The 27,173-nt window shown below is 45.1% G+C and overlaps 1 protein-coding gene across 6 annotated transcripts in view; it reads left to right on the top strand.

Moving 5' to 3' along the window:
* The window catches only part of CNGB1 (cyclic nucleotide gated channel subunit beta 1), a 77,473-nt gene that overhangs the window by 29,511 nt on the left and 20,789 nt on the right, over positions 1 to 27,173 (top strand). For 3 of the 6 annotated variants that reach the window (XR_012236627.1, XM_073605609.1, XM_073605608.1), the window contains exons 18-27: positions 1,291 to 3,282; positions 7,687 to 7,843; positions 9,071 to 9,103; positions 9,395 to 9,442; positions 11,264 to 11,317; positions 16,855 to 16,945; positions 17,555 to 17,597; positions 19,739 to 19,895; positions 21,257 to 21,322; positions 24,289 to 24,446. Coding sequence is in view for 5 of the 6 variants with exons in the window: in XM_073605609.1 (XP_073461710.1) it covers positions 1,291 to 3,282; positions 7,687 to 7,843; positions 9,071 to 9,103; positions 9,395 to 9,442; positions 11,264 to 11,317; positions 16,855 to 16,945; positions 17,555 to 17,597; positions 19,739 to 19,895; positions 21,257 to 21,322; positions 24,289 to 24,446 (2,799 nt within the window). In the remaining variant the exon portion in view is untranslated. The remainder of the gene's footprint in view (positions 1 to 1,290; positions 3,283 to 7,686; positions 7,844 to 9,070; positions 9,104 to 9,394; positions 9,443 to 11,263; positions 11,318 to 16,854; positions 16,946 to 17,554; positions 17,598 to 19,738; positions 19,896 to 21,256; positions 21,323 to 24,288; positions 24,447 to 27,173) is intronic. The other 3 variants (XM_073605611.1, XM_073605610.1, XM_073605612.1) reach the window with 3 other exon arrangements.

The following is a 27,173-nucleotide window of genomic DNA, read 5'->3' as shown; positions in this document are numbered from 1 at the left end:
GATTTTTCAACAGTTTTTGCTCTGCCCCTCCCACAACAGTGAGATTTCCCCACGGTAGTTTGTGTCTCTGCCCCTCCCACAAATGGTGAGATTTAAGATTTCCCTGCAGTAGTTTTTTTAAACCTGCCTCTTCCACAGTAATGAGATTTCCAAGGCGTAGTTTGCGCCACCATCCTTCCCACAATAGTGTGATTTTCCTGCAGAAGTTTGTGTCTCTGCCCCTCCCGCAATAGTAAGCTTTCCCCACAGTAGTTTGTGTTTATGCTCCTCCCACAATGCTGAGGTTTCCCCAGCAGGTATTTGTGTCTCTACCCCTCCCAAAATGGTGAGATTTTCCCCCAGTAGTTTGTCTCTGCCCTCCCACAATAGTGAGATTGCCATTGAAAAGTTTGTGTCTCTGCCCCTCCCATAATGGTGATATCCCCCCCCCCATAGTTTGTGCCTATGCTCCTCCCACAGTAGTGAGATTTCCCTGCAGGAGTTTGTGCCTATGCTCCTTCCAAAATGGTAAGGTTTCCCCACAGTAGCTTGTGTCTCTGCCCCTCCCACAATGGTGAGATTTCCATTTCAGCTAGTAGTTTGTGTCTCTGCCCCTCCCACATTGCTCAGGAAAGTAAAGTCTCTGTTTGACAGGAGAGGGTATCAAATTATATTGGATATTGTGTATCAAATTATTTCTAGAACAATACGGTATAAGTGGTCATAAGGGTGGAGTGGGTGGAGCCATACCTGGAACCATAGTTTACATGTATAGAACAAGCAACACTTACTGTATAGGGCTGTATACATATGTACAATATATACACATATATTACTGTATAGAACCGGGAACATTGTCTCTAGTCCAGCAAATTGATCTGCAATTTGCCTTATTGTCACCATAAATTTAAAAGACGAAATAACTCCACCGATTGCACAGTCTGTCCTCTCCACCACAATCCAGTCCTCTGGATCTGAGCTTTGTCATATATGTTATAACTGAAGAAGGAACTACTGAGTAAAATATGCATGACATTGTGACATATTTATTAAATTATAGATGAGGGGTCAGAGAGACATTTCCCGGGACAGTTGTATTTTGGGATAATTCTTCTCCAGTTGTCCCTGGAAATGAGGACTAGATAGCAGGTGTGGTACAAGAGGGTTCTGTTCAGAGCTGTTGGGGGACCCAGTGTATGTGCACTGCCAGGAGCTCTGCCCTCATCTGGAGACAGTGTGGACTGAATATAATGCTGTACTGACAGGATGATGAATATGATGGTAACCCCGTGCCCTGCTCCTCCCTTCCAGGGAGAGGCTCCTTCGAGGCACCTGAAGAGCAGAGCAGAGGCATGACCAAAGCAGAGAGTGCAGAAGAAGCACGATGGAGCCCACACTCAGCAGAAGAGAGACAGGTCCTCCCTGAGCCCAACACTGCGCAGAGTGCAGAAGATGATCAGCAACCAGATGATGGACAGATGGACCGGACAGTCCAAGAGCCTCCAATCAGCTCTGTGGAAGTTGGGGAATGTCAGCTCAGTCTGTCCAGCAACCAGATAACACAAGATGGACCCAGGAGAGATGGTGAAATACAACCTATACATACCCCCAAGAGGGAAGAGAGGTCTGAGGATTGTGAGGAGGAGATGCAGAGAGTGGACACTCAACAATCTACACAGTATAACGATAGCAGAATGACACATAACGATCCTGAAGAAGAAATGCAGATTTATAGGAATGTACCAAATGGATCCAAAACTGAACTGCAACTGAGCAACAGAGTTGAGACCACCACTTACATTCCTGGAACTGATGAAGAACATACTGAGGGGGTTCAGGGCACACCACTACTGGAATCTACACCCCAAGATGAAGAACATAATGAGGAGGTTCAGGGCACACCACTACTGGAACCTAAACCCCAAGATGAAGAATATAATGAGGAGGTCCAGGGCACACAACTACTGGAATATGAACCCCAAGGTGAAGAACATACTGAGGAGGTCCAGGGCACACAACTACTGGAATATGAACCCCAAGGTGAAGAACATACTGAGGAGGTCCAGGGCACACAACTACTGGAATATGAACCCCAAGGTGAAGAACATACTGAGGAGGTCCAGGGCACACAACTACTGGAATCTAAACCTCAAGATGTAGAACATAATGAGAAGGTCCAGGGCACACAACTACTGGAATCTGAACACCAAGATTCACCAAAGATCCTCAACATGGAGAAGATGAGATCTGAGGAAGAAGCTGCAGAATTTAGTAATGTAGAAGACCAGACACCCAATGGAACAGAGAGTAAACAAAGAGGGCAAATATCCAAAACAGAAGATGCTAAGGAACTTCTGGAAGATCCACCAAAGGAAGACCAGCAAGTTGTAGATGAGAATATAATAAAAGGCTCTGAAGAGGACATTGTTAAAGACATATACAGGCCACCAGACCTTAACATCATTACAGGTCAAGTTCACGAAGGTGATGGGGCACATTTAGGAGACCTAGAAGATGATATTGGACATACTGTGATGTCCAAGGTCACTATACAGCCCAGAGTTATTGCTATGCACCTTTCTGCAGAAGAAGAGCAGGGCTGGGAACTGGATGATGCCTTCCAGGCAATCTCGGATGACACACAAATAGATGCAGCTGAAATATTACCCACAAATGGCATTGGAAGACCCAGAGATGAGGAAGTCAGTGATGATCTCCAGCAAGATAAACTGTCACATATAAAGAGTTCACATTTATTTCTGGAAATCCAGACTGATAGAGATGAAGATATAGAAATGAGATGTGCAGACAGCTTAGAAATGGAGCCCCATCATGAGGACAGAATGATCCAGACTGAGGAGCAGCACACTCAAACTGAGGACACCATGTGTCAGACAGATGAAGAAAGAGAGATGTCATATGAAGAAGACCTACCAGTGCAGACAGAGGACAGACAAACCCAAACCACACCACCCATGGAGAAAGATGTCCATCCAGAGGAGACAGAAGGGCACACTGAGGGTCTGCAAGAGTCATTCCACATACCCAATGAGGAGCTTGTCCAGGAAGAAAATACTGACGACACCGAGGAGCAAAATTTGGATGTGGGTCAAACGGACAAAGCCTGTGACCAGGGCCAGGACATGCCAACTAAAGGCATACCCCAAGCAGAGGAGATCATTGTATCAGATTTGTGTTATGTAGAAGAAATTGGAGAAGACAAGCCACCATGTAGGGAGCAGCTGGAGATCCTACCGGAGTCTACTCCATGTAACTCTACAGAGGAGATACAACAAACTGAAGGTATACTGAAAACAAGATGAAACCTCCGGTCTCTGTATAGATTATATGTGACGTAACTGAAAACCTCTGGGGCAATACCCAACATATGAGCATGGAGGGAATCACTCTGACCATAATTCCAAAACCATTGTCTTTTCTAATCTAATCATAGCTGGAGGAGGCTTCCATACTCATACATAGGTGAGGAGGCTGTCATACTCACACAGGTTGCTGAGGCATCCATGGCTTTCATACTCATATATAGGTGGGGAGGCTTCCATACTCATATTTAGGTGGACAAGGCTTTCACGCTCATATTTAAGTGAAGGAGGCTGCCATACTCCTGGGACTTCTCAGGTTAGGGGCAGGCAGAGTGCCAAATAAGAAAGAAAATGTGCTCTCTACTCAAGAAGAGGGGACAGCAAAAAGACAGGCCATAAATGACTGAGAGTGCAGATCGCTTATAAAATAGTAAATGATTTTATTAAACAAATATGTTAAAAATTGTTATGTTGCTGCCTAACATAAACAGGTATGGAAATACAGTGTCAAATGAGTACATGAGGTATCCCCTGCAGGAAAGATTGCATATGACTGTGCTGAGCGGTGACTGGGAGGATGAAGGAAATATCTGGTTTTGGGCAGGCTAGTCATGGAGTTTGTGATGGCAGAACTTCCAGCCTGCCATTACCTCTGCTGACCTTCTCTGTGCCACCCCTGAAGATAACCCATACCCACCCGCCATCCTCTGTCCAATGAGAGCACTCTTATTGACCAGTGAGGCTCTCTTATTGGATAGTCTAATCGTGGGTTGGTAGGGCGTAACCCCAAACTAATAAAGAGGAACTGGTATCGGAGGGTACACAAAGGTGGACCTCAGGGTGAACCATTCATTTTATACATATAGTCTATGTTCTGTGTTCATCTAGCATTATTGTGCATTTATAAAATGATAATGTTGTAAAGCAGTGACATATGCCACAGTGGCATGTAGGAGAACATGGATGTACACATCACATGATCATTGTCAGTTCTGTGTGTAGGCAGGTACATAGTTATGGTGCAGTTATTAGGTGTAGATTCCGTGCTGCCCAGGTGGGGAAGGGTTAATGCAGGTACTACATTTTTCCCATGTTTTTCTGGGTTCTGCCCTCCACCCTGTGATGCATATAAATAGGGGGAAGGCTGGGCTCAGAGAGTCAGGAGTGCATGGGAAAGAAGCAAGAAGTTCACCAGTGAAGATGTAACCACAAGCAACCTGCCAGCTCCCTGCACGGGAAGCTACCTCACAAGTACTCTTCCAGTTATGGACTACTACCTGAAAAAGGTATGCCTGGGACTAGATAGTTAGAGAAGGACTATGTGCACTTTGAGGTGTATTGCTGAAGGATCACAAGTTGTTAAATATTCAAAAGCCTGGTCTGAAGTTATTTGTAACGGGTTGCATGGTAGTACATGGCATATTAAAAGAACCTGTAAACCACACACTGGGTTGAAGAGGATAGCATGGAAAGCCATCATGAAGGATTAACTCAGCAAAGGAGTTGGTGGAAGGAATGCAGTTGCTATGGGTAACCATGAACTGATGGGAATGTAATAGCAGGCAGACAGCAGAGGGTGGTACAGGCATGGGTGACAGGTCCTCCAGTAGCGAGGGAGGGTCAGAATTCTGACTCTCTCCCTAGCGGTCAGTTTCCCAAAAGCAATCAGGCCAAACCTGTGGTACAGAGACCCTATGAACCTAGCCTCATAGTCAGGACCGCTGATATGGCAGTACAACCAGTCCTCTTATACTGGGCCCATCAGCTAAACAGGGGGGCCCAGGGTAGCTTATTTCATTTCTGCCTAAATTAATAAATGGATTTTACTAGGTCACACCCTCACTCCTACTTGCTTACCCGGGCTTAAATTACATTTCCCTAGGTCCCATCAAGTTAACAGAGGGGCCCAGGAGGTGGGAGCAAAGGAGGGACTTTTTTGTACATTTTCGAGGTGTAGGTTGATAAAGTCAGTGCTGCTTTTCTGCTGCACCCCGGGGGTAGGTGGGGGTGTAGGCGTGGTTGGGAGGGGCCCCATCAGGAAGCCTGTATCGCCCCATGATTTCTAACAGCGGCCCTGCGCACGGTATGGGAGAGTTAAAGGAGCGGCGCTTAGTGCACGGCGGGACCCCATTCTGTCACTGGGAGTGGGGTGGCAGAGGAAAGTTGGACTGGTGGAGCGGGATATAGGCTCAGCGGTGTCTCCCTCTAAATGCTACATTCTGGAGGACAAGTTGTGCAGAGAAATGGGACAGAGTGTTTCACAAATGGGATCTATATGTTGCTACACAGCTGCACACAGTGTATGGCTCATTTCTAAAAGTCTGCCTTAGGACCAGTTCACACTGGTCTGACATGCACTCCGACTTCGAGAGCACAGGTCGCATGACATGTCAAAATCAATGGTTTCCTTTGAGAGCCATCATAACTGGTCCAACCTGTGTCGGTCTGACTTTGAAAAAGGTTCCTGCACTACTTTGGTCCTTGGACACAATTTCAGGCCATTGATTTGAATGTAAGTCAGATCATAATCTTAACTGATCTGACTTGTGGTATGTGACGTGTGCTCTAGAGGATCTTGAAGGGGAACCCCACGCCGATTTTTTTTCCAAAAAATGGCATGCCGCCCCCCCCCCACAAGACCATACCAGACCCGCGCCAAAAAAAAAAAAAAAAGTGGGATCCCCCCAAAATCCATATCAGACCCTTATCCCAGCATGCAGCCTGGCAGGTCAGGACAGAGGTGGGGGGGAGGGGGAGACTAGCAATCTCTGTCCCCCCACCCCAAAGAACCTTGATGAGGACAAGGGCCTCTTCCCAATAACCCTGTCTTCTTCCTGCAGTCTTCTCCCTCCACCGATGTCTTTTTCCTACGGTCTTCTCTCTCCGTCGATGTCTTCTTCCTACGCCGCCACTGACCCGCTAAAAATAAAAAAAATTTAAAAAACGGTCCTCCTCTGGCTCAAACTGGCTCACGCTGTTGTGTCCGCTCCGGTGTCTGCCAGTTCTTGTATAGCCATGGGGCGGGGTCTCCGGGTGACATCATCAGATGGCCACGGCCCATGGCTATATAAGAACTGGCAGATGCAATGGCAGGAGCCAGCATTGGAGAAGGACCATTTTTTTTAATTTTTAGCAGGTCGGTAAAAGCAAAGGAAGAAGACATTGGAGGGAGAAGACATCAGTGAAGGGCGAAGACCAGAGGAAGAAGATACGTTGGAGCTACGACAGGGGACATTCTTCATTTTTATTAAAGGATGGTGAAAAACCGTCTCTTGTTTTTTGTAACACTACACTGCTTTTTTTGGGTGAATGGGTAAGGATAGAATGTACCCCATACTCATTCACATAGGGGGGTGGCGGGATCCGGCGGCCCTCTTTCTTAAAGGGGGCTTTTCAGATCCCGATAAGCCCCCTGCCCGCAGACCCCCACAACCACCTATTTTGGCGTGGTACTTTTTTTTAATGAATTTGGCGTGAGGTTTCATCCATACCAGAGGCAAAGGAATTGTTTTGATCGGACAAAGGACAAGTTGCAATCATCTCAAAGTCAGATCCCGTTCATTGAAGTTGCATGGAAGTCGGACATGAAGTCGCACGGCAAAGTCAGAACGGAAGTCGTGCAACTTCCATTTTGGATCAGTGTAAACTCCTAAAAACGGAGTTCCGCTGAAAAAAAAAAAATTAAAAGTCAGCAGCTACAAATACTGCAGCTGCTGGCTTTTAATATTAGGACACTTACCTGTCCAGGGCTGCGATGTCCTCACCCGAAGCCGACCTGTCCCTCGGCTCCCGGGTGCAGGCACCGGCATCTTTGGTAAGGGAATCAGGAAGTGAAGCCTTAAGGCTTCACAGCCTGGTTCCCTACTGCGCATGCATGAGTCACGCTGTGCAACCTCACTGGTCCCTGCTGTCTTCTGGAACCTGTGTTTCTCCCAGAAGACAGCGAGGGGGGGCAGAGGAGGGGCCGGACATGGGAGCAAATACCTGTATTATACTGCCCCCCCCGAAAGGTACCAAATGTGACACCGGATGGGGGGAGGAACACGAAAAGCGGAAGTTTCATTTTTGGGTGGAACTCCACTTTAATGTTGACTTTCACATGAACGCAGCCCCATCTGGTCTTGGGCATTGGTGAGCACTCCACATGCAGGGACAGTAGGCCCTGCCCACACATGTACATGGTGTTGTGTACTACAATGAGGGTAACGCATAGCAAGCAATCAGCAGTCATATTTCAGTGAAGTGGGGAAAGAGAAATTTAGTTGGTTACTATTGGTAACTGCACACTTCTACCTACCCTCCCCCACTCACTATGTCTTTACAGTGAGTGCATTGTGTGCAGTGTCTAGTCATGGGGCTCTAACCCTACTCTCTGATCTTACAGCCATAGAAGAGTTGGTGGACCAGAGTGTGGTGACAGAAGAAATTGAATCTCACCTGGAGGCAGAGGCCACAAAAGAAGTGACCATGGAGGAGGATGGGATGAGCCTGACTATTCCAGTTGCCATGCCGAAAGCGAAGGAGGTGGAGGAGGGCCGAGGGTGAGGATGGAGCATATAATTCCACCCCACTGGAGACATCTCCTGTACAACACACATTTCTGAAGACAATGACAGGGATCAGTCAAACTCACCGTTCTCAACTCACAATTCCCACAATGTAGGGTTTTCAGCTAAATTCATTGGAGTCAATGCTGGTGGAATAATGGTTCTTTGCAGGGCAGCTGAAAAGACAGTACAGCCTGCCCTCCTGTATCGGGCCTGGGCCCCATCAGTTCAAAAGGGGGGCCAAGGCACCTGCTGAGTAGGAGGGCCAGCTGTACTGTCTTATTGCAAACACCAATCCTCTTTTGTCTCCCACTGCAGCGCTGCCAGATTCTCCTCCTCTCCCTCCCTCCGGATGCACTGCAAGGGGATTGCTTCTAGCGCATGCGCCCCTTCCATCTGCTCTCCAGGCCCCCTGTGTGCCCCTTTCCCCTGCAGAATTGCCGGCTTCCCCCTTCTCCCGCCGCTGCTACAGGCTCACAGGGGAATGTCATTTACTGGCCCCTTCCTTTCCTAAATGAACACAGTGAGCAATCAGTACCAATCACTTCTGTGTCCATTCATCACTGAAGCATAGTAAAAGCATGCTTCCATTTGTGAATGAGCAGGAAGCCTCAGAGTGCTTCCTATTCATTCATCTGTGCAGCTAAGGCTGTAGAGAAAGCAATCCTGGTTCCTCGGGGTGTTTAGGGGGTTGGTCTTTACATGGATCCTGAGGGCTCTCCTTTCTGTTTGCTGCTTTCCTTTTTTGTATTTTTTATCCTATTAGAAAATGATGAAATAACCACAAAATACACAAAAATAAGGAAAAAACACAAACACACTGCAAAGCATTATGGGAAGGGTTTGAGGGTAAATTCAATGACCATTTGAAGGAAAATCTGTAATTTTTCAGCAAAATCAATTTCACCAAATTAGCCATTCATCTAATCATCAGAAGGCAGAAAAAAAAAAGACAAAAAACGTAGACGAACATCTGAGGACACCTAAGAGACAGCCATACCTGACACCCACACAGACTATGTATCTGCACCTACCCCTACACACGTCAGGCAGTACCAAAGCTGCCATGCTTAGTAAGGGCAGAGACCCACACAGGTGTATCCATAACACTAGACACAATAACGTCCCATAAATCCATGCATGACAAAGGATCCCAAAAGTCATCACATTTGCAACTGTGACAACTTCTACTGCCCCTTACAAAATGTCATTTACTTACAGGATGGACAGAGAAGTCATCGAGTCCGAGAATGAGTAAGTGAATATAGCTCTGACATATACCACAGTGCTGTACAAAGAACACTGAGCCAGTCACATCAGTCTCTGCACCAGAGGAGCTTACATTCTAATGTCCCTTCACAGTCACACACTATTATTGTTATAAAACATTTATAAAGCTCTAACATACACCGTAGTGCTGTACAGAGAACACTGAACCCCTCACATCAGTCTCTGCGTCAGAGCAGCTTACACACCAATTCCCCCCTCCCTACAGTCACATACCATTATTATATTGGGCAGTAATAGAATTATCTGTCTCCTCAGCCGTCTGTCATGGATTCTGGAGGAAGATGAAGATGAAGATGAATCAGAGTAAGATAAAATACAGAGGATGTGTGCTATGTGGGGTTAGGCTGACCATACACTGTGCAATCTGATTGTACAAACGCCTTCAGATCTACCATCAACTATGTAGTACAAGGACATACTTGCTTGGACACAAACTGAATGCATTGCTCAGGTTTATCCTCATATACATAGTTGATGGTAAATTTAAAGGAGATTGTATAATGTATGATCCGCCTTATACAGAGATGAGTGGAAGATGTTATACAGAGAATATTGGAATATTTGGGGCTATAAAGAGATGACAAGGGGGTATGTTTTTGGTATTATAATATTGGGAGTATATAAAGAGCATTGGAATGTTTGTAGGTATGTAGAGAATATTTGGTGTTACACAGAGATGATTGGAGGTATACAGAGAATAATGGGGTTATATAGAGAATATTTGGGGGATTATATGAGATATACTATTGGGGGTACATATTTGGGGTATACATTGGGGTATATAGAGACTATTTCTGATATATTATTGGGGGTATATAGAGAATATTTGGATATTATGGATTTATATAGAATATCTTTGGGGTATATTATTAGGGTATATAGAGAATATTGGAATATCGGGCTATATAGAGAATATTGGGGGTATATAGAAAATGTTTGGGTGTATATATACATTTTTGGGGATTTATAGATATTATTTGGAGTATATTATTGGGGGTAGATAGAAAATATTTGGGGTATAATATTGGTAATATATAAAGTAGGGATACCATTTTTTTTTTACAATGAGTACGAGTACCGATACTTTTTTTTTAGTACTCCCTGATACCAATTACCGATAGCTACCACTGTTTTGTTTTCACTTCAGCTGTCAGCAATGGTACAAAGCATTGAAAAGTTATTTACAAATGAAAAAAAAATAGATTTTTTTCTTAATTTTGCGCTTTTTCAATGTGAAATGTGTAAATATATGTTAATATATATATGTGTAAAAATATTCACTAACAAAGCAAACAAAAAAAGTTTCAAATGTTTATCGTTTATAAAATAGACGTGAAAAAAAAAAAAAAAAAAAAAAAAAGCAGGAAAATAATTAAATGGAGGAGAATAGGGAGTTAATTAAGGCCGATTAGAGTAAATTAAGGGTTAAGAAGGGGTTAAACAGAGGAACATTTGTTCATCCCTTTGATCTGCAGATGAAGAAACAAAGATTCAAAAAGAAACACAGTTTTTTTATTTTAGTGTTTCAGCGGCTGAGCAATGTTGTTAATAAACATTGCTGGCTGCTTTTTTTTTTTTTGACAGCTCCAATTACCGGACTTCTTTAACACTTCAGCTGTCAACAGGGGGGACCCACTGACAGCTCCAGGAACCGAGCCTGAAAGTATTGGTTTCAGGTATCGGTGCATTTGCAGGAGTACCGATACTTGTGCAAATACTCGGTATTGGCATTTGGGGTATATATAGATAATTGGGTGTAAATTATGGGGGTATAGAGAGAATATTTGGGTTATATATAGATTATAGTAGGTATAAAAATAATATTTGGGGTATATAGAGAATATTGAGTTGCATATAGAGTATTGAGGTATATTGTGGTGGGTATGTAGATAATTTTGGGGGTAGAGAATATTGGGAGTATATGGAGAATATTGGGGGTATGCAAAGATGATCGGTGTTATATAGACAATATTGGAATAGTGAGAGTATCTATAGATTGGGAATATATTATGGGGGGTATATAGAGAATATTGGGGGAATACAGAGATTATTGGAATATATGGAGTACATAGAGGTATCAGCGATCGCTATACAGATTTGAAAGAACGATCTTTCTTATTGCAGGTTGCAGATGTCATGTTATCACAGTGAGAGCGAGGAAGAGACGAAGATGACGCAGTAAGTTATGATAATGATGCAGTGACGTACTGCTCCCCACGGATAGTCTCTTAGCAACCATCGCTCCTCCATAGTTACCTGTTGGCTTCTCTTAGTAACGCTCCCCAGGCTGGCACATCTCTCAGGCAGAGAGGATCAGGTTACACACAAGCGGATTAGCAGTGAATAATCTGATGAGACTCAGCGCCTGCCAATATGAGATCGAAGGTCCATCACCAAGTAGGTCCTCCTCTGCCCCCCCCCCCCCTCCAGCTATAGACTTATTCTTGGGTTCCCCTCTGTTCTCCCCCCCCCAGCTATAGACATACTATGGGATCCCCTCTGTCCTCCCCCCAGATATTGATTTATTATGGGATCCCCTCTGTCCCCCCCCCATTTATTGACCTAATATGGGTTCCCCATTGTCCCTCCCTCCATCTATAGACATAATATAGGGTCCCCTCTGTCTTCCCCCATCTATAGACATAATATAGGGTCCCCTCTGTCTTCCCCCAGCTATAGACGTAATATAGGGTACCCTCTGTCCTCTCATTCCAGTTATAGCTCTATTATGAGGTTCTCTCTGTCCCTCCTCCCCAATTATAGACCTACTATGTTGTGCGCAAACTGTTGGCGCTGTATAATAATAATACTATGGATGGGGTCTCCTTCACCCAGCTATAGACCTATTATTGAGTTCCAATCTGTAGACCAATTATGGGGCGTCCCCTTTGTAGAAATATTATGGGGTCCCCCTTTGAGGAGCTCTGACACGTGGCATTATTGTTTTCATTTGCTGCTGAGCACACAGGTCTGGTGGCTGATATCCTGAACATGTCATGTACAGACACATAGTGTGTGTGTGTTATATACGGTACAAGCACCAGTGTATGTTCCTTTTAACGTTTCCAAAAGTTTTGGGTACCAAAATAACATCTGATTTTGGAGATATTACTATGTTTAGTCTCGAAGTATGGAAGAATAATGTACCATAGTATTAAGATTGCTTTAGTAAGACATTTATAGCAGGATGCTTATAAGATCCACATGAAAAATTACATCAAATTAAAGTATGGTTTAGTTTGCCCAGGAGAAAAGAAATAGAAAATAGAGTCTCTTTAATTTCAAACTGTAACTATCACTTATTAAATGTAATGGTTCCTGAATTAGTGCCGGTGTCTTGCCGAGAAAGTTCCCCCGGCGGATAAGGTCCCCCTTGTACTGCGCAGTACGAACGACTAGGAGCCGCCGAAAATAGCCGAAGATGAAAAACTTCAATCAGCTGTACACGGCGCCTGCGCCCTGGGTCCAGGTTGAAGCCCCACCATCCAAGTGGACCTAGAGAGAGAATAAAAAAGTGCCGAGTGAAGCGAGGCCATGCCCGAAGCGAGCCCGCGAGGGGCCCTCTTACAGGCGCCGTGTACAGCTGATTTCTCTTCTATTCGCCTTCGGCTATTTCCGCTGGCTCCTACTGCGCAAGCGCTGCGCCTGCGCAGTAGAGGGGGGTCCTTATCCGCCGAGAGGAACTTTCTCGGCAGAACACCGGTTCACACAGGGACGGCTTCAAAAGTCAACCGACTCTGAAGCCGCACCGTACAGTGCGACTTCAGCGCGGCTTGCAAAACGACTTCTGTAAAGAAGTCAATGCAAGCTTCTCCGAAGTCGTCCCAAAGTAGTACAGGAACCTTTTTCTAAGTCGGAGCGACTTGAGTGGCTCCTATTAGAACGGTTCCATTTCAATCCATTGAGTGCGTCTTGTCAGGCGGCTGACAGGTCGTCCCTGTGTGAACTGGTACTTAAGGGGGGGGGTGAATTAGTAAAGTTTCAATCTGCCCAAAGAGTTTGAGAGGGTTGCTTTTGTGGTACCAGTCCGTGTATCGAAACTGTGTCATTAGTTGTGTGATTTCCAAAGTTGAGAGCGTTCGCTCTTTAAAAGGTTTATTGCTTCTAATGGCCCGTACATGCAATCCAAAAATCGGACGAAAAATACAGCTTTTGAAGCAATCGTATGATAATCTGATCGTTAGCACACTAAAACATGTTACATCACTTCCGAATTTTTATTCTGTCTTTCGAGAATTTTTGTAACTTTAGTAACCTATTCAATCCCTATTTGCGACTAGCAAGCGAAAAAGTCAGACGATCTGTTGTACGATTTTCGGATCGTGTGTGCGCCCAGGTTCACATTGAGGGTGAGTTTAAAATTGTGCGAGTGATTTCAAACCAGCAATGCAGTCCGACGTCGGAGGCGATTTGACAGATATCTGTGCGGGTTCATGTACAGATGTCTATTCAAATCGCCCCCGAAGTCGCCAAAAGTAGTAGAGGAACTACTTTTGGGAATTGGTGCGACGCCGCAAAGTCAGTGTCGCTCCGATTCGGACGGTGCAGTTGCTGGCGATGTGACATGTCACATCGCATGTCAAAAGGGCCCAATGTGAACATGAGCTATGGGCATTAGACCCCATACACACTATTAGATTTTCTGCAGATTTTTGTCTTCAGATTTATCAAAACCATGTAGTGCAAGGGCCTGCCTGATTGCATACAAATTGAAACTCTTAAGTTTTGACCTCATATTATATGGTTTTTGGTAAATCTGAAGACAAAAATCTGCAGAAAATCGAACAGTGTGCTTGCTCTGTATCTGATTTTCCTGGCTGATACTTCCCAGTATCTAATGGATCCCTCTATGGTGGATGGAATGCTTTGCGTGCCACAGTGGCTTGGGGCAGAATAAAGGCACCTACCTGGACAACTTACAGGCTATTTGAAGTGTAACTTCACTTATGGTAAACAATAATGACAATCCCCTCTGGGTGATCTATGTACATTGAATATTATTGAACTTGTTGCAGATTCCTACCTTTGTTTCTGATCTGATCACTGTTTCATCATGTCCTGTTCTATGTATGGCCAGGTCCGTTCATTAACCATCTGGTGAAACCTCAGGCCTCTGATTTGGGATCGGCATCCCTTTAGCAGTGGTTAACCCTTTAGAGGTTTCTTAGCATAACCCCTTTCTGACAAAATTCCTATTGTACTGAATTTTTGGACTGCTTTATTAAACGTCATTGGCTGCAGTTTGAAGTAGATTGGTAACTTTTAGTATCTTTAAATTACTGGATGGCTTGAGTAGCACTTGTACAATATATTAATTGTCAACAATTTTAAGTTCTTCTTAAAACATGTTCTGTATCTCTTGCCAATAGTGGCATGTGCCAAAATGTTTGCAGCATGCAATGAAATACTACCGATCAACGTCTGTACAACCAACCTGTTGGATTTTTCCCGTTCGATCAGCACTGCCAGCCTTAGCCTGCAGGACTGATCAATGTATTTTGATGGTGGGAAAGGCTAACTGGGAGGATTCCCCCATCCACATCGAGTGTGTGGCTTGGAATCAGGTCATAGATGAATCTTTTTTTTTTATTCAACCAGTGGTTTGAACGAAAGAAAATAACTTGATTCCAAGCCACACACTCGATGTGGATGGGGGAATCCTCCCCGCTGTGCCTTTGTATTCTGACAACAGAGAGGAGTCTCCAATCCACATCGAGTGTGTGGCTTGGAATCAAGTTATTTTCTTCATTTCAACCCCCTGGTTGAATGAAAAAAAAAAAAAAAAAAAGATTCATCTATGACCTGCTTTAGACCCTCTGGACAAGCACTTCATGCCATGTTTGGGAGATCATTCATTCTTCACGCCTCAGATTGTGCCACAAATAATTCCTTGCTCCTGTAACAAGAGACTAGTTTTTCTAACCTATGACAAAACTTACATGGGTGGCCCTGTGTTCCTAAAATTGGGGCTATAGTGTAAATTTAATTTTTGGCTGAGCTGTAAACAGCCCAGACTGATTGTATAGTTTATTTGGTTTCGGCTCTAAACTCAATTGGGCTGTGCATTGCTCACTGTTGCCAGTAGGTGTCATTGGTGCCACAGGCCAGTATGAGAATTACAGCAAGGTTGAGCTATGTGATAATTATTCTTTTTCTAGAACAACCCAGTCGGAGGTTCCTGGACGATGTGCATGCTGGGAAGGGGGTATTTATTGGGCAGAGCCATGTGCTCTCGCTCTCTCTTACCTCGGGCCCTCCTGGCCTGAGGATGTGCTGCTGCGAGTTCTGCAAGTAGGCCCAGAAGCCTGTCTGGGGCCTGCTAACCCTATGATGGTCCTTAGGTTGTCTTGCCTGTGTGGAATTAGCCAAGCTGAGGAGATCCAGGGGAGGACCCTTGCTGGAGAGAGCCAGGAAGAAGGCTGGTGTCTCAGGAGGGCAGGACATCCAAGACTCCCAAAGTGGGATTTACCACTTACCCACTACTTCCTTGGCAGCTACAGATGGGATCACTTTCAGTCCAGTTCGAGTAAGACTGGTCCTTGAAGATAGCCTCCCCAGTGGTTGGCACCTCCAGTAAGTTTGCAGAGACCAGGGTCTTAGGCTAGGACTGAGGGACCCTTTTGTTGCAGTGCCCAGTTCAGCTATTGCTTATATCCATGCTGGAATGTGATCCAAAGTGGCTTCAACATCCCATGAGGACAAACACAAATTGTTCTCTCCACAAGCAGGACCACTAAGATGACCAGTTCTATTCGCTAGATGTCAAGATACTTCGAATTTACTCACAATCTTTGGCTTAGTTAGAGATTTAGACTGTTTATTTGTCAGTTTCTGGCAGAATTCGAGGGAAGGAACCCCCATATCACTGGATACATTATGGTGGCTAGACAACTTGTTATAAGGCTAAAGGTTTGGCTCCTACCGAAGCAGTGACCACGCACGCAAACAGGAGAATGTGCAGACTTTGCAGGCTCCCTGTCACAGGCGGTGGAAGTACCGGTAATTGTATGGTGATGGCGTGGTCCTCCACTAATACCTTTATGGCTCACTGTGGAGTAAAACTATCCTCAGTTTCCTGTTATTTTTGTTTTAGCTAGAGCTGTGATTTAAATCTTAGTTGTTCTGCACCCACTCTTGTTTGTGTGTGTGTAGTTATTTCCCATCGTATGCTGCCATGGAATTAGTCAGGAAAACAGAAAATTGTTATCTAATACTTACTGTAATTTATTGGATCCCTTCCAGCTGTTGAGTAGGCTAGTTATGGAACATGTGGACTGGATCAGACTCAAAATATATGGGAGAGGGCCCTATGAGATAGGAACGAGGGCCGAGTCTACCTATTCATATACTGTCCTAGAGTTAATGAGAAAAAGGAAAATTTGCGTATTTTATAACAATTTTTGGTTATATATGATTGTATGCGTTGGGGCTGATTTACTAAAACTGGAGAGTGCAAAAATCCAGTGTAGCTGTGCATGGAAGCCAATCAGCTTCTAACTTCAGCTTGTTCAATTAAGCTTTGACAAACAAGCCTGGAAGCTGGTTCCTGTGCAGAACTGCACCAGATTTTGCACTCTCCAGATTTAGTAAATCAACTCCATTGAGTGTGTGTGTGTGTACGTATGTATGTGTGTACATGTATACATTGTATATCTGCCATCCCATAATATGTCTTCCTTTTCCTATATGTCACATTGTTATCCTCTACTTCACAGTCAGGTAACCCTGGAATGTCCCCCTGAACACCTGGACACTGCGGTCCTCGTCCCTACTATTACAAGAGACGCCGTCTCCAATTATATACAGGTACTCCTACCGGGGGGGCGGGACATGAACCACCCTGAGATCTAGAGCAACCAATAATTATCCACCATTTATTGTCCTGACTTTCCTATACTGATGAAAGCTTCAATCTGAGCACTCTCTTGTGCTTGGAAGGAACATTGTCAAAATTAAATTCCAAATACAGTAATACGTCAGATTACAAGTAACGCGGTTAACGAGCGTTTTGCAATAAGAGCTATTACTTTAAAAAAATCCTAACTCGGTTTGCGAGTCTTGTCTCGCAAAACGAGCAGGATTCAAGCCTCTGCGGTGTGCAGTACCGCATTTGGCCAGAGGTGGGGGAGCTGGTGACACTCGGAGCCGTTCGGATGCACTCGGAAATACTTGGAAACACTAGGAAATACTTCGTTCCCGAGTGTTTCCGAACCTCTCCGAGGGTTTCTGAGTCCATCTGAGCGGTCTCCGAGTATTTTCGAGTCTCTCCGGCGACCCCCCCTATTGGGGATTTCTCTTGTTCAGCGGAATCTCTGTGTGTATGGTGGATCTCTATTGGTGATACTATGACAATTTGTAGGATTTCTGTCTGGTTGCTGGTCAAATATTGCAAAATTTGATCTTTTTGTTTTTCAGGCACTGGGAGAGGCGGTTGGTATCTTTGCTGTGGAAGAGACGGGTAAGAAATGGCAGGATGTATATTTTGTGGGGAGGGACGGTGTGGGGGAGGGACACGTCCTGTATGTACGGTGTGGGGAAGGGACATGTTCTGTATGTATGGTGTGGGGGAAGGACACGTCATGTATGTACTGTGTGGAGAAGGGACATGTCCTGGTGCATAGCCAATGGTGATACCATATTATGGCTCATTCACATGGAATGCTGGCACACTCCATTGGTGCCATGTACTGAGGCTCCATTTAAGGTGTATAATTATAAAGTGCTCCTGCTGGCTCTTCTCTCTCAATTTCAGGTCCGGTCCTTGTCCTGCTCCATGCTCTGTAGATGCCGCTGCCATGTCCCGTCACAGTGCAGATGTAGAGCTTTCCAGGCTGGTGCCTGACGCATCTCCAGATGGGTGCTGCTCACAAGCCGCCTTTCCAGAAGCTGTAGATGGCCTACCCAATGTCCCCCACTACCAGGCTGCTTCCCTCCCACTGCGCTGCAGAGGTGGCATGCTGAACCTATCCTTCCAGGGTGATGGCGGCTCTCCCACTCACCGTGCATTAGGTAGAATGCTTGTGTACCCTCCACTGTGTTGTCACCCTGGCCTCCTGGTAGTCATTAGATAAATATACAGCTGTGCATGTTTAGTGACCTCCCTTTCCTGTTACAGCACTGCACAAATCGCACCACCACGTGTGTCACGTTCCCCACCCCCGTGTGTCACGTTCCCAACCCCCGTGTGTCACGTTCCCAACCCCCGTGTGTCACGTTCCCCACCCCTATTTGTCACGTTCCCCACCACCATGTGTCACAGTCCCCACCTCCATGTGTCACAGTCCCCACCACATGTATCATAGTCCCCACCACCATGTGTCAGTCTGCTTCCTTCCTGCCCTAGCCTGAGGGATCAAGCATTTTTCCCATCCTGTAGGGCAGATCATCATATCACATTCTAGTCCTCAGCTTCCATCTCCTGTCCTACTGCTTCATCTGCAGGAACATGAAAATTCCTTCTTTATTTTATATTGATATCGCAGCATGCTACAGCTTTAAATCATATCATTCAGAGTCACATCACATTAAATGAGATCAAGAGAGGGTGGTGAGCAATCCGCTCTGAACTTCCCTCTCTTTACCTTCTTTTCCGTTCCTTTACTTTCTATTCCGTCCTTTTCCTTAACCTCCCCTACTCTCCCATTCCCTTCCCCCCACCTTCCCCCTTCCCTCCCCTTCTCTTTCATTTTATTCCCTTCTCTTCCCTACCCTCATCATGTTTTCCATTTCCCTTCTTTTCTCTCCCCTCCCCAGAGTTGCCAACCATCAGTAAATTTAGGGACAGTTCGTAAAAATCTGTGATTTTTGCAACTGTCTGTAAATATCAGACTGATAATTTATCATGCTATGACGTCTTAAGTGTAGAGCCAGGCAAATGACATGTTATGGGTATTGTCATTGTTTCCATAATGTGTTTATACTGTGAAAATATTGGTTGTCTTAGTTTTTAAAAGTTCTGTCATTTTTCAGGTTGCCAGCAAAAATGGTCTCCGTCAGTATATTTTCCATGTTTCTTCACTTGTCAGTAAAAAATGCTGCAGGAGGTTGGCAACACTTCCCCTCTTTTTATCTTTCCTTCCATCCTCTTTGTTTATCTTCTCTTCTTTTTCCCTTATCTTTCCTTCTCTCCCTTCCCCTTCCCTTCTACAGTATTTAATGGGATTCCATAATGATGGCTGAATATATTTCCTCCTCCGTATTTCCTGAACCCGGAGAGCACAGTTCAGGGGTTCAGGGTAAAGAGTAGTATGGCAAAATCTCCACATTCCCTTCTTTTTCCGATTTTTAATGGAAGAATTTAGGGTGGACCTCCCCATCCGGACATGGTATTCTGAACCCCCAGAGGTAACACTGAGCCTCTACTGTCCCCCCCTGCTATTTGCAGCATTAAACATAATCCATCTTGACTGACCTCCTTCTGAAAATGCTGGTTCCCATACTTGTTCTGGTCAGTGAGTCTGTGAGCACTGAAGCCAGAGGATCAGCATGGCAGCCAGGATATTGATATTTGTAGCAGCAGAGATGAGCGATGGCCTCCTCAGATTCTTTCTCACTCCGTGCTTGTCACCTGTCTGGCTGTATAATGTCTCTTCTCTCTAGCTGGAATGGCATTCACTCGCCCGGCGGTCAGCATTGAGGATGTGGATTCCGGTAGTATCACTGACGCAATAGGACATGAAGAAAGTATTAAGCCTCCAGCCTCCCCCTACAAACAGCGAACCCTCACTGTGCCGATGACCTCCACTGCCCCAAAGAGGTAACTGTGCCTGCCCATTATACCTGCCAGATAGATATCCATCAACTCTTACCATTATCCCCTGTCCAAACTGCATCATCCTGGGCAGAGCCGCCAATACCGCCCAGACGACATCACCAGATAGATACCCACTGACTCCCACTATCATCTCTTACCCAAATTTTATCACCCGAGGCAGAGCTGCAAATACTCCCCTGATGACACCACACCCATCAGATAGATACCCACTGACTCCCACTATCGCCTCCTACCCGAATTGCATCATCCCAGACAGAACTGCAAATACTTCTCTGATGATATCACACCCATGAGATACCCACCAACCCTGCCATGGTCTCCTACTTATCAGACAGATAACCACTGACCCCTGCCATCATCTCCTACTTATCAACTTATTAGATACATACCCACTGACCCCCGTCATCATCTCCTACTTATTAGATACATACCCACTGACCCCCGTCATCATCTCCTACTTATTAGATACATACCCACTGACCCCTACCATCATCTCCTACTTATCAGATACATACCCACTGACCCCTACCATCATCTCCTACTTATCAGATACATACCCACTGACCCCTACCATCATCTCCTACTTATCAAATTATCAGAGACATACCCACTGACCCCCGTCATCATCTCCTACTTATCAGAGACATACCCACTGACTCCCGTCATCATCTCCTACTTATCAGATACATACCCACTGACCCCCGCCATCATCTCCTACTTATCAGATACATACCCACTGACCCCCGTCATCTCCTACTTATCAGATACATACCCACTGACCCCTACCATCATCTCCTACTTTTTATCAACTTATTCGAGACATACCCACTGACCTCTGCCATCATCTCCTACTTATCAGATACATACACACTGACCCCCTCATCTCCTACTTATCAGATACATACACACTGACCCCTACCATCATCACCTACTTTTTATCAACTTATTATAGAACATACCCACTGACCTCTGCCATCATCTCCTACTTATCAGATGCATACCCACTGACCCCTGTCATCTCCTACTTATCAGATGCATACCCACTGACCCCTGTCATCTCCTACTTATCAGATGCATACCCACTGACCCCCGTCATCTCCTACTTATCAGATACATACTCATTGACTGCTGCTACCTCATGTATCTGAATGTATACAATGTTCAATATACTTTGTGTGTGTACAATGTTTTACTGTATACAATGTAGAAGGAATTTTAGTCTGTATACAATGTTAATACAATTTTACTCTGCATACAATGGTACTTTGTATACAATGTTATTCTGTATACAACATAGCTCTCTATAAGTTTTATGGCTAATTGTGACATTTTCCTGTCTCTAGTCGAAAGAGGACGCAGTCTGGGGAAAACGATGACGAACTATTGGACGGCGGCCCAGAGGAGGAGGAGTAAGCTGTTACAGCTTTCTTACACTATCCACATTAACCAATCATGTTACATCTTACTGCAGTCACATTGTCAGGGATCATGGAATCCAAAGTTCCCCCTAATCTGAACATAAGTAGCTGCTGATGAACAAGGCACCGCATTCTGATATGTGAGGCATCACCACCCACAAATGACAGGAAACCTTTCTCCTGACACAAGCTCTCCAGAAGTCAGCCACATAGGTTATCACACACACATTGCTCTCATTGGTGGGTACAGGTTAGATAATCCTGGCAATATTACCTCTGGAGCTTGTATGGAACGGGTTGGGTAAAGAGATGAAGGGTGTATATACTTTTGGAAAAAATGTAAAAAATAAATAAATCTGTCGGTAGTGCTCAATGAAAAGTGACATTTAGCAGTGACTTTTACAAGAGTCACTGCTTTTCTCCACATCGCACTGCTTGGCAATCGCACGGCGTCCATGCGATCTGCTGTGGGTGTCAATGTTAGATTAAAGACACCCCAAAACAGATTGCAAAACGCAGTGTGATTTCCAGAATCGCATCGCATGGGTGTGAAACACCCATGGCATGGGAATCAGCAAAATCAAACAAAAGGTATGGAGAGCTGGGCACTTCCCTGATGGACATGTACCAATGCAGAAAAAAAAAAAGAGGAAAAAATACTGTATGGCGGGGAGAATGTCTTTTAATAACACATAAAGGGCAACATTACACATATTCAATCCCTGTAAATAACATGCCTGTGAGGTGTCCTGTCCCTGCCTTTGAAGTAACCCATCTGTGTGATGCATACATCCTGCTACAGCAACACTGACATTTACCACTGGCTCACACCTGTGCAGGTTTGTGGCCCGTGTTTGCCATGCCTGCGCTTCCTGCAAAAAAAAAAAAAAAAGGTACTTGCACCTTTTTAAAAAACGCTACCACATGTGATTTCCCTGCGGTTACCGCACCTGCAAATGTTCCGCAGGTTGAGATGCATGAAGTTGCCATTAAAAATGAATGGCAGCCCCAAGCATCTCTATAGAGCAGCGCAATTTGGCTGTGGGTAGTTTCAGGTGCGGAAACTGCTTCGATTCCCGCACCTTCTTAAGTGCGGTCAAGTGTGAACCTAGTCTTAAGCTGGATTCACACTGCTCCGACCTAGTAGTCGCACAACTTTCGATCTGACTTTGTTCTGCATCTTCATGTCCGACTTCGATGCGACTTCAGTGGACTTTGAGATGATTGCAACTTGTCATTTGATCAATCAAAACAATTCCTTTGCTTCTGGTACAGAGGAAACCTCACGCCAAATTAATTAAAAAAAAAAGCAGCGTGGGGTTCCCCCCCCCAAGACCATACCAGATCCTTAGGTCTGGTATTAATTTTGAGAGGAAACCCCACGCCAAAAAAAACAATACAAAAAAAAACCAGGCAAGGGGTCCCCCCCCAAAATCCATACCAGACCCTTATCCAAGCATGCAGCCCAGCAAGTCAGGAAAGGGGCGGGGTGAGCGTGAGCCCCCCCCCCCCCCCCCGAACCATACCAGGCCACATGCCCTCAACATGAGAGGGTGGGTGCTTTGATGCGGGGGGGATCTGCATCCCCCACCCCAAAGCACCTTGTCCCCATGTTGATAGGGACAAGGGCCTGTTCCCGACAACCCTGGGCGGTGGTTGTGGGGGTCTGCGGGCAGGTGGCTTATCGGATTCTGGAAGCCACCTTCAACAAGGAGGCCCCCAGATCCCGCCCCCCTCCTCTATGTGAATAAGCATGGGGTATATTGTACCCCTACCCATTCACCAAAAAAAAAAAAAGAAGTATAGTATTACAAAAACAAGAGATGGTTTTTGACAAGTCTTTTATTAAAAATTAAGAATGTCCCCCGTCGTAGTTCCAACGTGTCTCCTTGCACTGTTTCTGCCACGGATGTCTAATTCCTCCAGTCTTCTCCCTCCGCTGATATCTTCTTCCTCCTCTGATGTTTTCTTTCTCCAGTCTTCTCCCTCTGCTGATGTCCTCTTTCTCCTCTGATGTCTTCTTCCTCCGGTCTTCTCCCTCTGGTGATGTCTTCTGCTGCCGCCTACCCGCTAAAAATAAAAAAACATCCTCCTCCTCCAAAGCTGGCTCCCGCCATTGTGTCAGCTTCGTTGTCTGCCGGTTCTTATATAGCTGTGGGGCGTGGCTATCCAGTGACGTCACCCTGAGACCCCGTCACGGGTCCATTCCAGACCAGGAATGGGGCGAAACGTTTGAAGGTGGCATTGCTCCTTGTCCCCATGCTGATAAGAACAAGGACCTCTTCCCCACAGCCCTGGCCTGGAGGTTCGGGGTCCCCCCCTCCATGTAAATGAGTACCCTTGGTCACTCATTCACATAAAAAAACTAAATGACTAAGTAGTAAATAAACACATTACACATTTGACCAAGTCTTTTATTAACCCCCCCGAGAAGAAGTCCTCGTCAATCATCATCCAGCGATGTAGATCCACCATCAATCTTGATAATTGAGAATGAGACCTGCCAATAAAAAAAAAAACCAACACAGTCCTCCCCGCATAGACTCCTGGATGTGAATGACACTTCTCCAGTCAGCAGCTGAGTGTAAACAAAGGGGTGGAGGATCCCAAGTGATGTCTATGACCAAATAGAGAAATATTACATGGTTCCAATAATGGTCTCAGCTGTTCTTCTGCTATGTGTAGAGTCCAAACGCTGATAGTCCATGGGCAGCAGCACCATAAAAGGACCCATTATTAGTAACTCCGCCATATTGAATCATCAATCTGGCAATTGTGGTGTCACATAGCTCATTCTCCTGGCAGCCATATTGTATATTTTAAGGGGAGAGATTCCATACCTCCATCATCCCAACACACCTTCCCATACCAGTCCTCTTGTTGTCCTACATTGTGTCATTCCTTATTGGTATTGGCTTTCCCGGGGCTCCTCTGCTTATGCTCTTTTGTCCCTGCAGGGTGATGGAGCGTTCTGCATCCGCCATCAGTCAAAGCAGCACCATAATCACAGAGCGCCTCCAGGAGCTGGTCAGACTGTTTAAGGACCGAACAGAGCGAGTGAAGGAAAAGCTGATAGACCCCGAGCTATCCTCCGATGAGGAGAGTCCTGCTGCATGTGAGTAGACTGACTGCCAGAGTCCATTCTAAAGGGCCAATAACCCATCCTGTACTGTAAAGAATCCCTCCTGTCCCTGATAACATGTACTCCCCCTGCCCCCCCCCCCCCCCCCCCATCAATAACACCTCCTTCTCTTGTCCCCCCCATCACACACAGTCCTCACTTACAAATTTTTAAACAGGGGACTTTAATCTGACCTTCGGCCATCCCTTCAGTCCTGCACAGTTGTACCGGCTCCTCTCTTGGACTGAAACTATTTACTCTGATTTCACTGCACACTGCAAGCTTCTCACAATGTGCATTAGAAGCTGCAGCAAGTCAGATGGAGCGCACCTCATTTCCAGGCAGGAGGACATTCAGCATCATCTAGCTTCTTTCCTCCCCAGCCTGACTGTCCTTGGCCCACCCCTTTCATTCATTGTAGTTCAGTTCTTCCAATCATGAAGGCTCAGCATCACATACGGGTGTTATCTAGGGTAGCCTGCATGCAAATACAGACTGCCCTAGGAACACCCACACCTCCAGATTAACATCCACCCCACAAGGCATTTTGATATTTGCATAACTTCTCCCAGAAGCCAGCCCACTGCTGACATCAGGAATGAGGGCTCTTGAGAGGAGTACTGGAGCAGGGTGCTGTAATATTTTCAGGAATCTATGTACAGCACCCTGATGGCCCCTCCCACCAGTCATGATCTGCCTGCATTACATAGAGAAGCACAAAGACCCAGTGATGACATCACTGAGTTAAAAAAAATGGTATGTAATGAAAATTAAAATATTTTTTTAGAAAAAAATCATTATGTTGATGAGGGGGAGGGAGGAGAAAGGGAAGGTAAAATATAAGCAGATTAAACTTCAGATTTATTGTGTTCAGTACTGATCACCTACAGTCAGGTCCATAAATATTGGGACATCGACACAATTCTAATCTTTTTGGCTCTATACACCACCACAATGGATTTGAAATGAAACAAAAAAGATTTGCTTTAACTGCAGACTTTCAGCTTTAATTTGAGGGTATTTACATCCAAATCAGGTGAACGGTGTAGGAATTACAACAGTTTGTATATGTGCCTCCCACTTTTTAAGGGACCAAAGGTAATAGGACAATTGGCTGCTCAGCTGTTCCATGGTCAGGTGTGTATTATTCCCTCATTATCTAATTTACAAGGAGCAGATTAAAGGTCCAGAGTTAATTTCAAGTGTGCTATTTGCATTTGGAATCTGTTGCTGTCAACTCTCAATATGAGATCCAAAGAGCTGTCACTATCAGTGAAGCAAGCCATCATTAGGCTGAAAAATCAAAACAAACCCATCAGAGAGATAGCAAAAACATTAGGTGTGGCCAAATCAACTGTTTGGAACATCCTTAAAAAGAAAGAATGCACCGGTGAGCTCAGCAACACCAAAAGACCTGGAAGACCACGGAAAACAACTGTGTTGGATGACCGAAGAATTCTTTCCCTGGTGAATAAAACACCCTTCACAACAGTTGGCCAGATCAAGAACACTCTCCAGGAGGTAGGTGTATGTGTGTCAAAGTCAACAATCAAGAGAAGACTTCACCAGAGTGAATACAGAGGGTTCACCACAAGATGTAAACCATTGGTGAGCCTCAAAAACAGGAAGGCCAGGTTAAAGTTTGCCAAACAACATCTAATAAAGCCTTCACAGTTCTGGAACAACATCCTATGGACAGATGAGACCAAGATCAACTTGTACCAGAGTGATGGGAAGAGAAGAGTATGGAGAAGGAAAGGAACTGCTCATGATCCAAAGCATACCACCTCATCAGTGAAGCATGGTGGTGGTAGTGTCATGGCGTGGACATGTATGGCTGCCAATGGAACTGGTTCTCTTGTATTTATTGATGATGTGACTGCTGACAAAAGCAGCAGGATGAATTCTGAAGTGTTCCGGGCAATATTATCTGCTCATATTCAGCAAAATGCTTCAGAACTCATTGGACGGTGCTTAACAGTGCAGATGGACAATGGCCCAAAGCATACTGCGAAAGCAACCAAAGAGTTTTTAAGGGAAAGAAGTGGAATGTTATGCAATGGCCAAGTCAATCACCTGCTGACCTGAATCCGACTGAGCATGCATTTCACTTGCTGAAGACAAAACTGAAGGAAAAATGCCCCAAGAACAAGCAGGAACTGAAGACAGTTACAGTAGAGGCCTGGCAGAGCATCACCAGGGATGAAACCCAGCGTCTGGTGATGTCTATGCCTTCCAGACTTCAGGCTGTAATTGACTGCAAAGGATTTGCAACCAAGTATTAAAAAGTGAAAGTTTGATGGATGATTGTTAATCTGTCCCATTACTTTTGGTCCCTTAAAAAAGTGGGAGGCACATATACAAACTATTGTAATTCCTACACCGTTCACCTGATTTGGATGTAAATACCCTCAAATTAAAGCTGAAAGTCTGCAGTTAAAGCACATCTTGTTCGTTTCATTTCAAATCCATTGTGGTGGTGTATAGAGCCAAAAAGATTAGAATTGCCGATGTCCCAATATTTATGGACCTGACTGTACTTATGCTGGCCATACAATGGGTTAAAGAAAAGAAATTTGCTTGATTCCCCCATCAACACAGACAGTGATGTTGCAGGAATCCCTCCTGCCGTGCCATTGTCTGCTCCCGGCCATCCTCGCTGGGAGAAGACAGTGATAATCGCCAGAGAATCCGGCAGTCTGGTTGTACTGAAGTTGATCA

This window comes from Aquarana catesbeiana, linkage group LG11 (genome assembly GCF_042186555.1).
Source record: "Aquarana catesbeiana isolate 2022-GZ linkage group LG11, ASM4218655v1, whole genome shotgun sequence".
NCBI lineage: Eukaryota > Metazoa > Chordata > Amphibia > Anura > Ranidae > Aquarana > Aquarana catesbeiana.
This window is presented reverse-complemented; position numbering and strand designations above follow the sequence as displayed.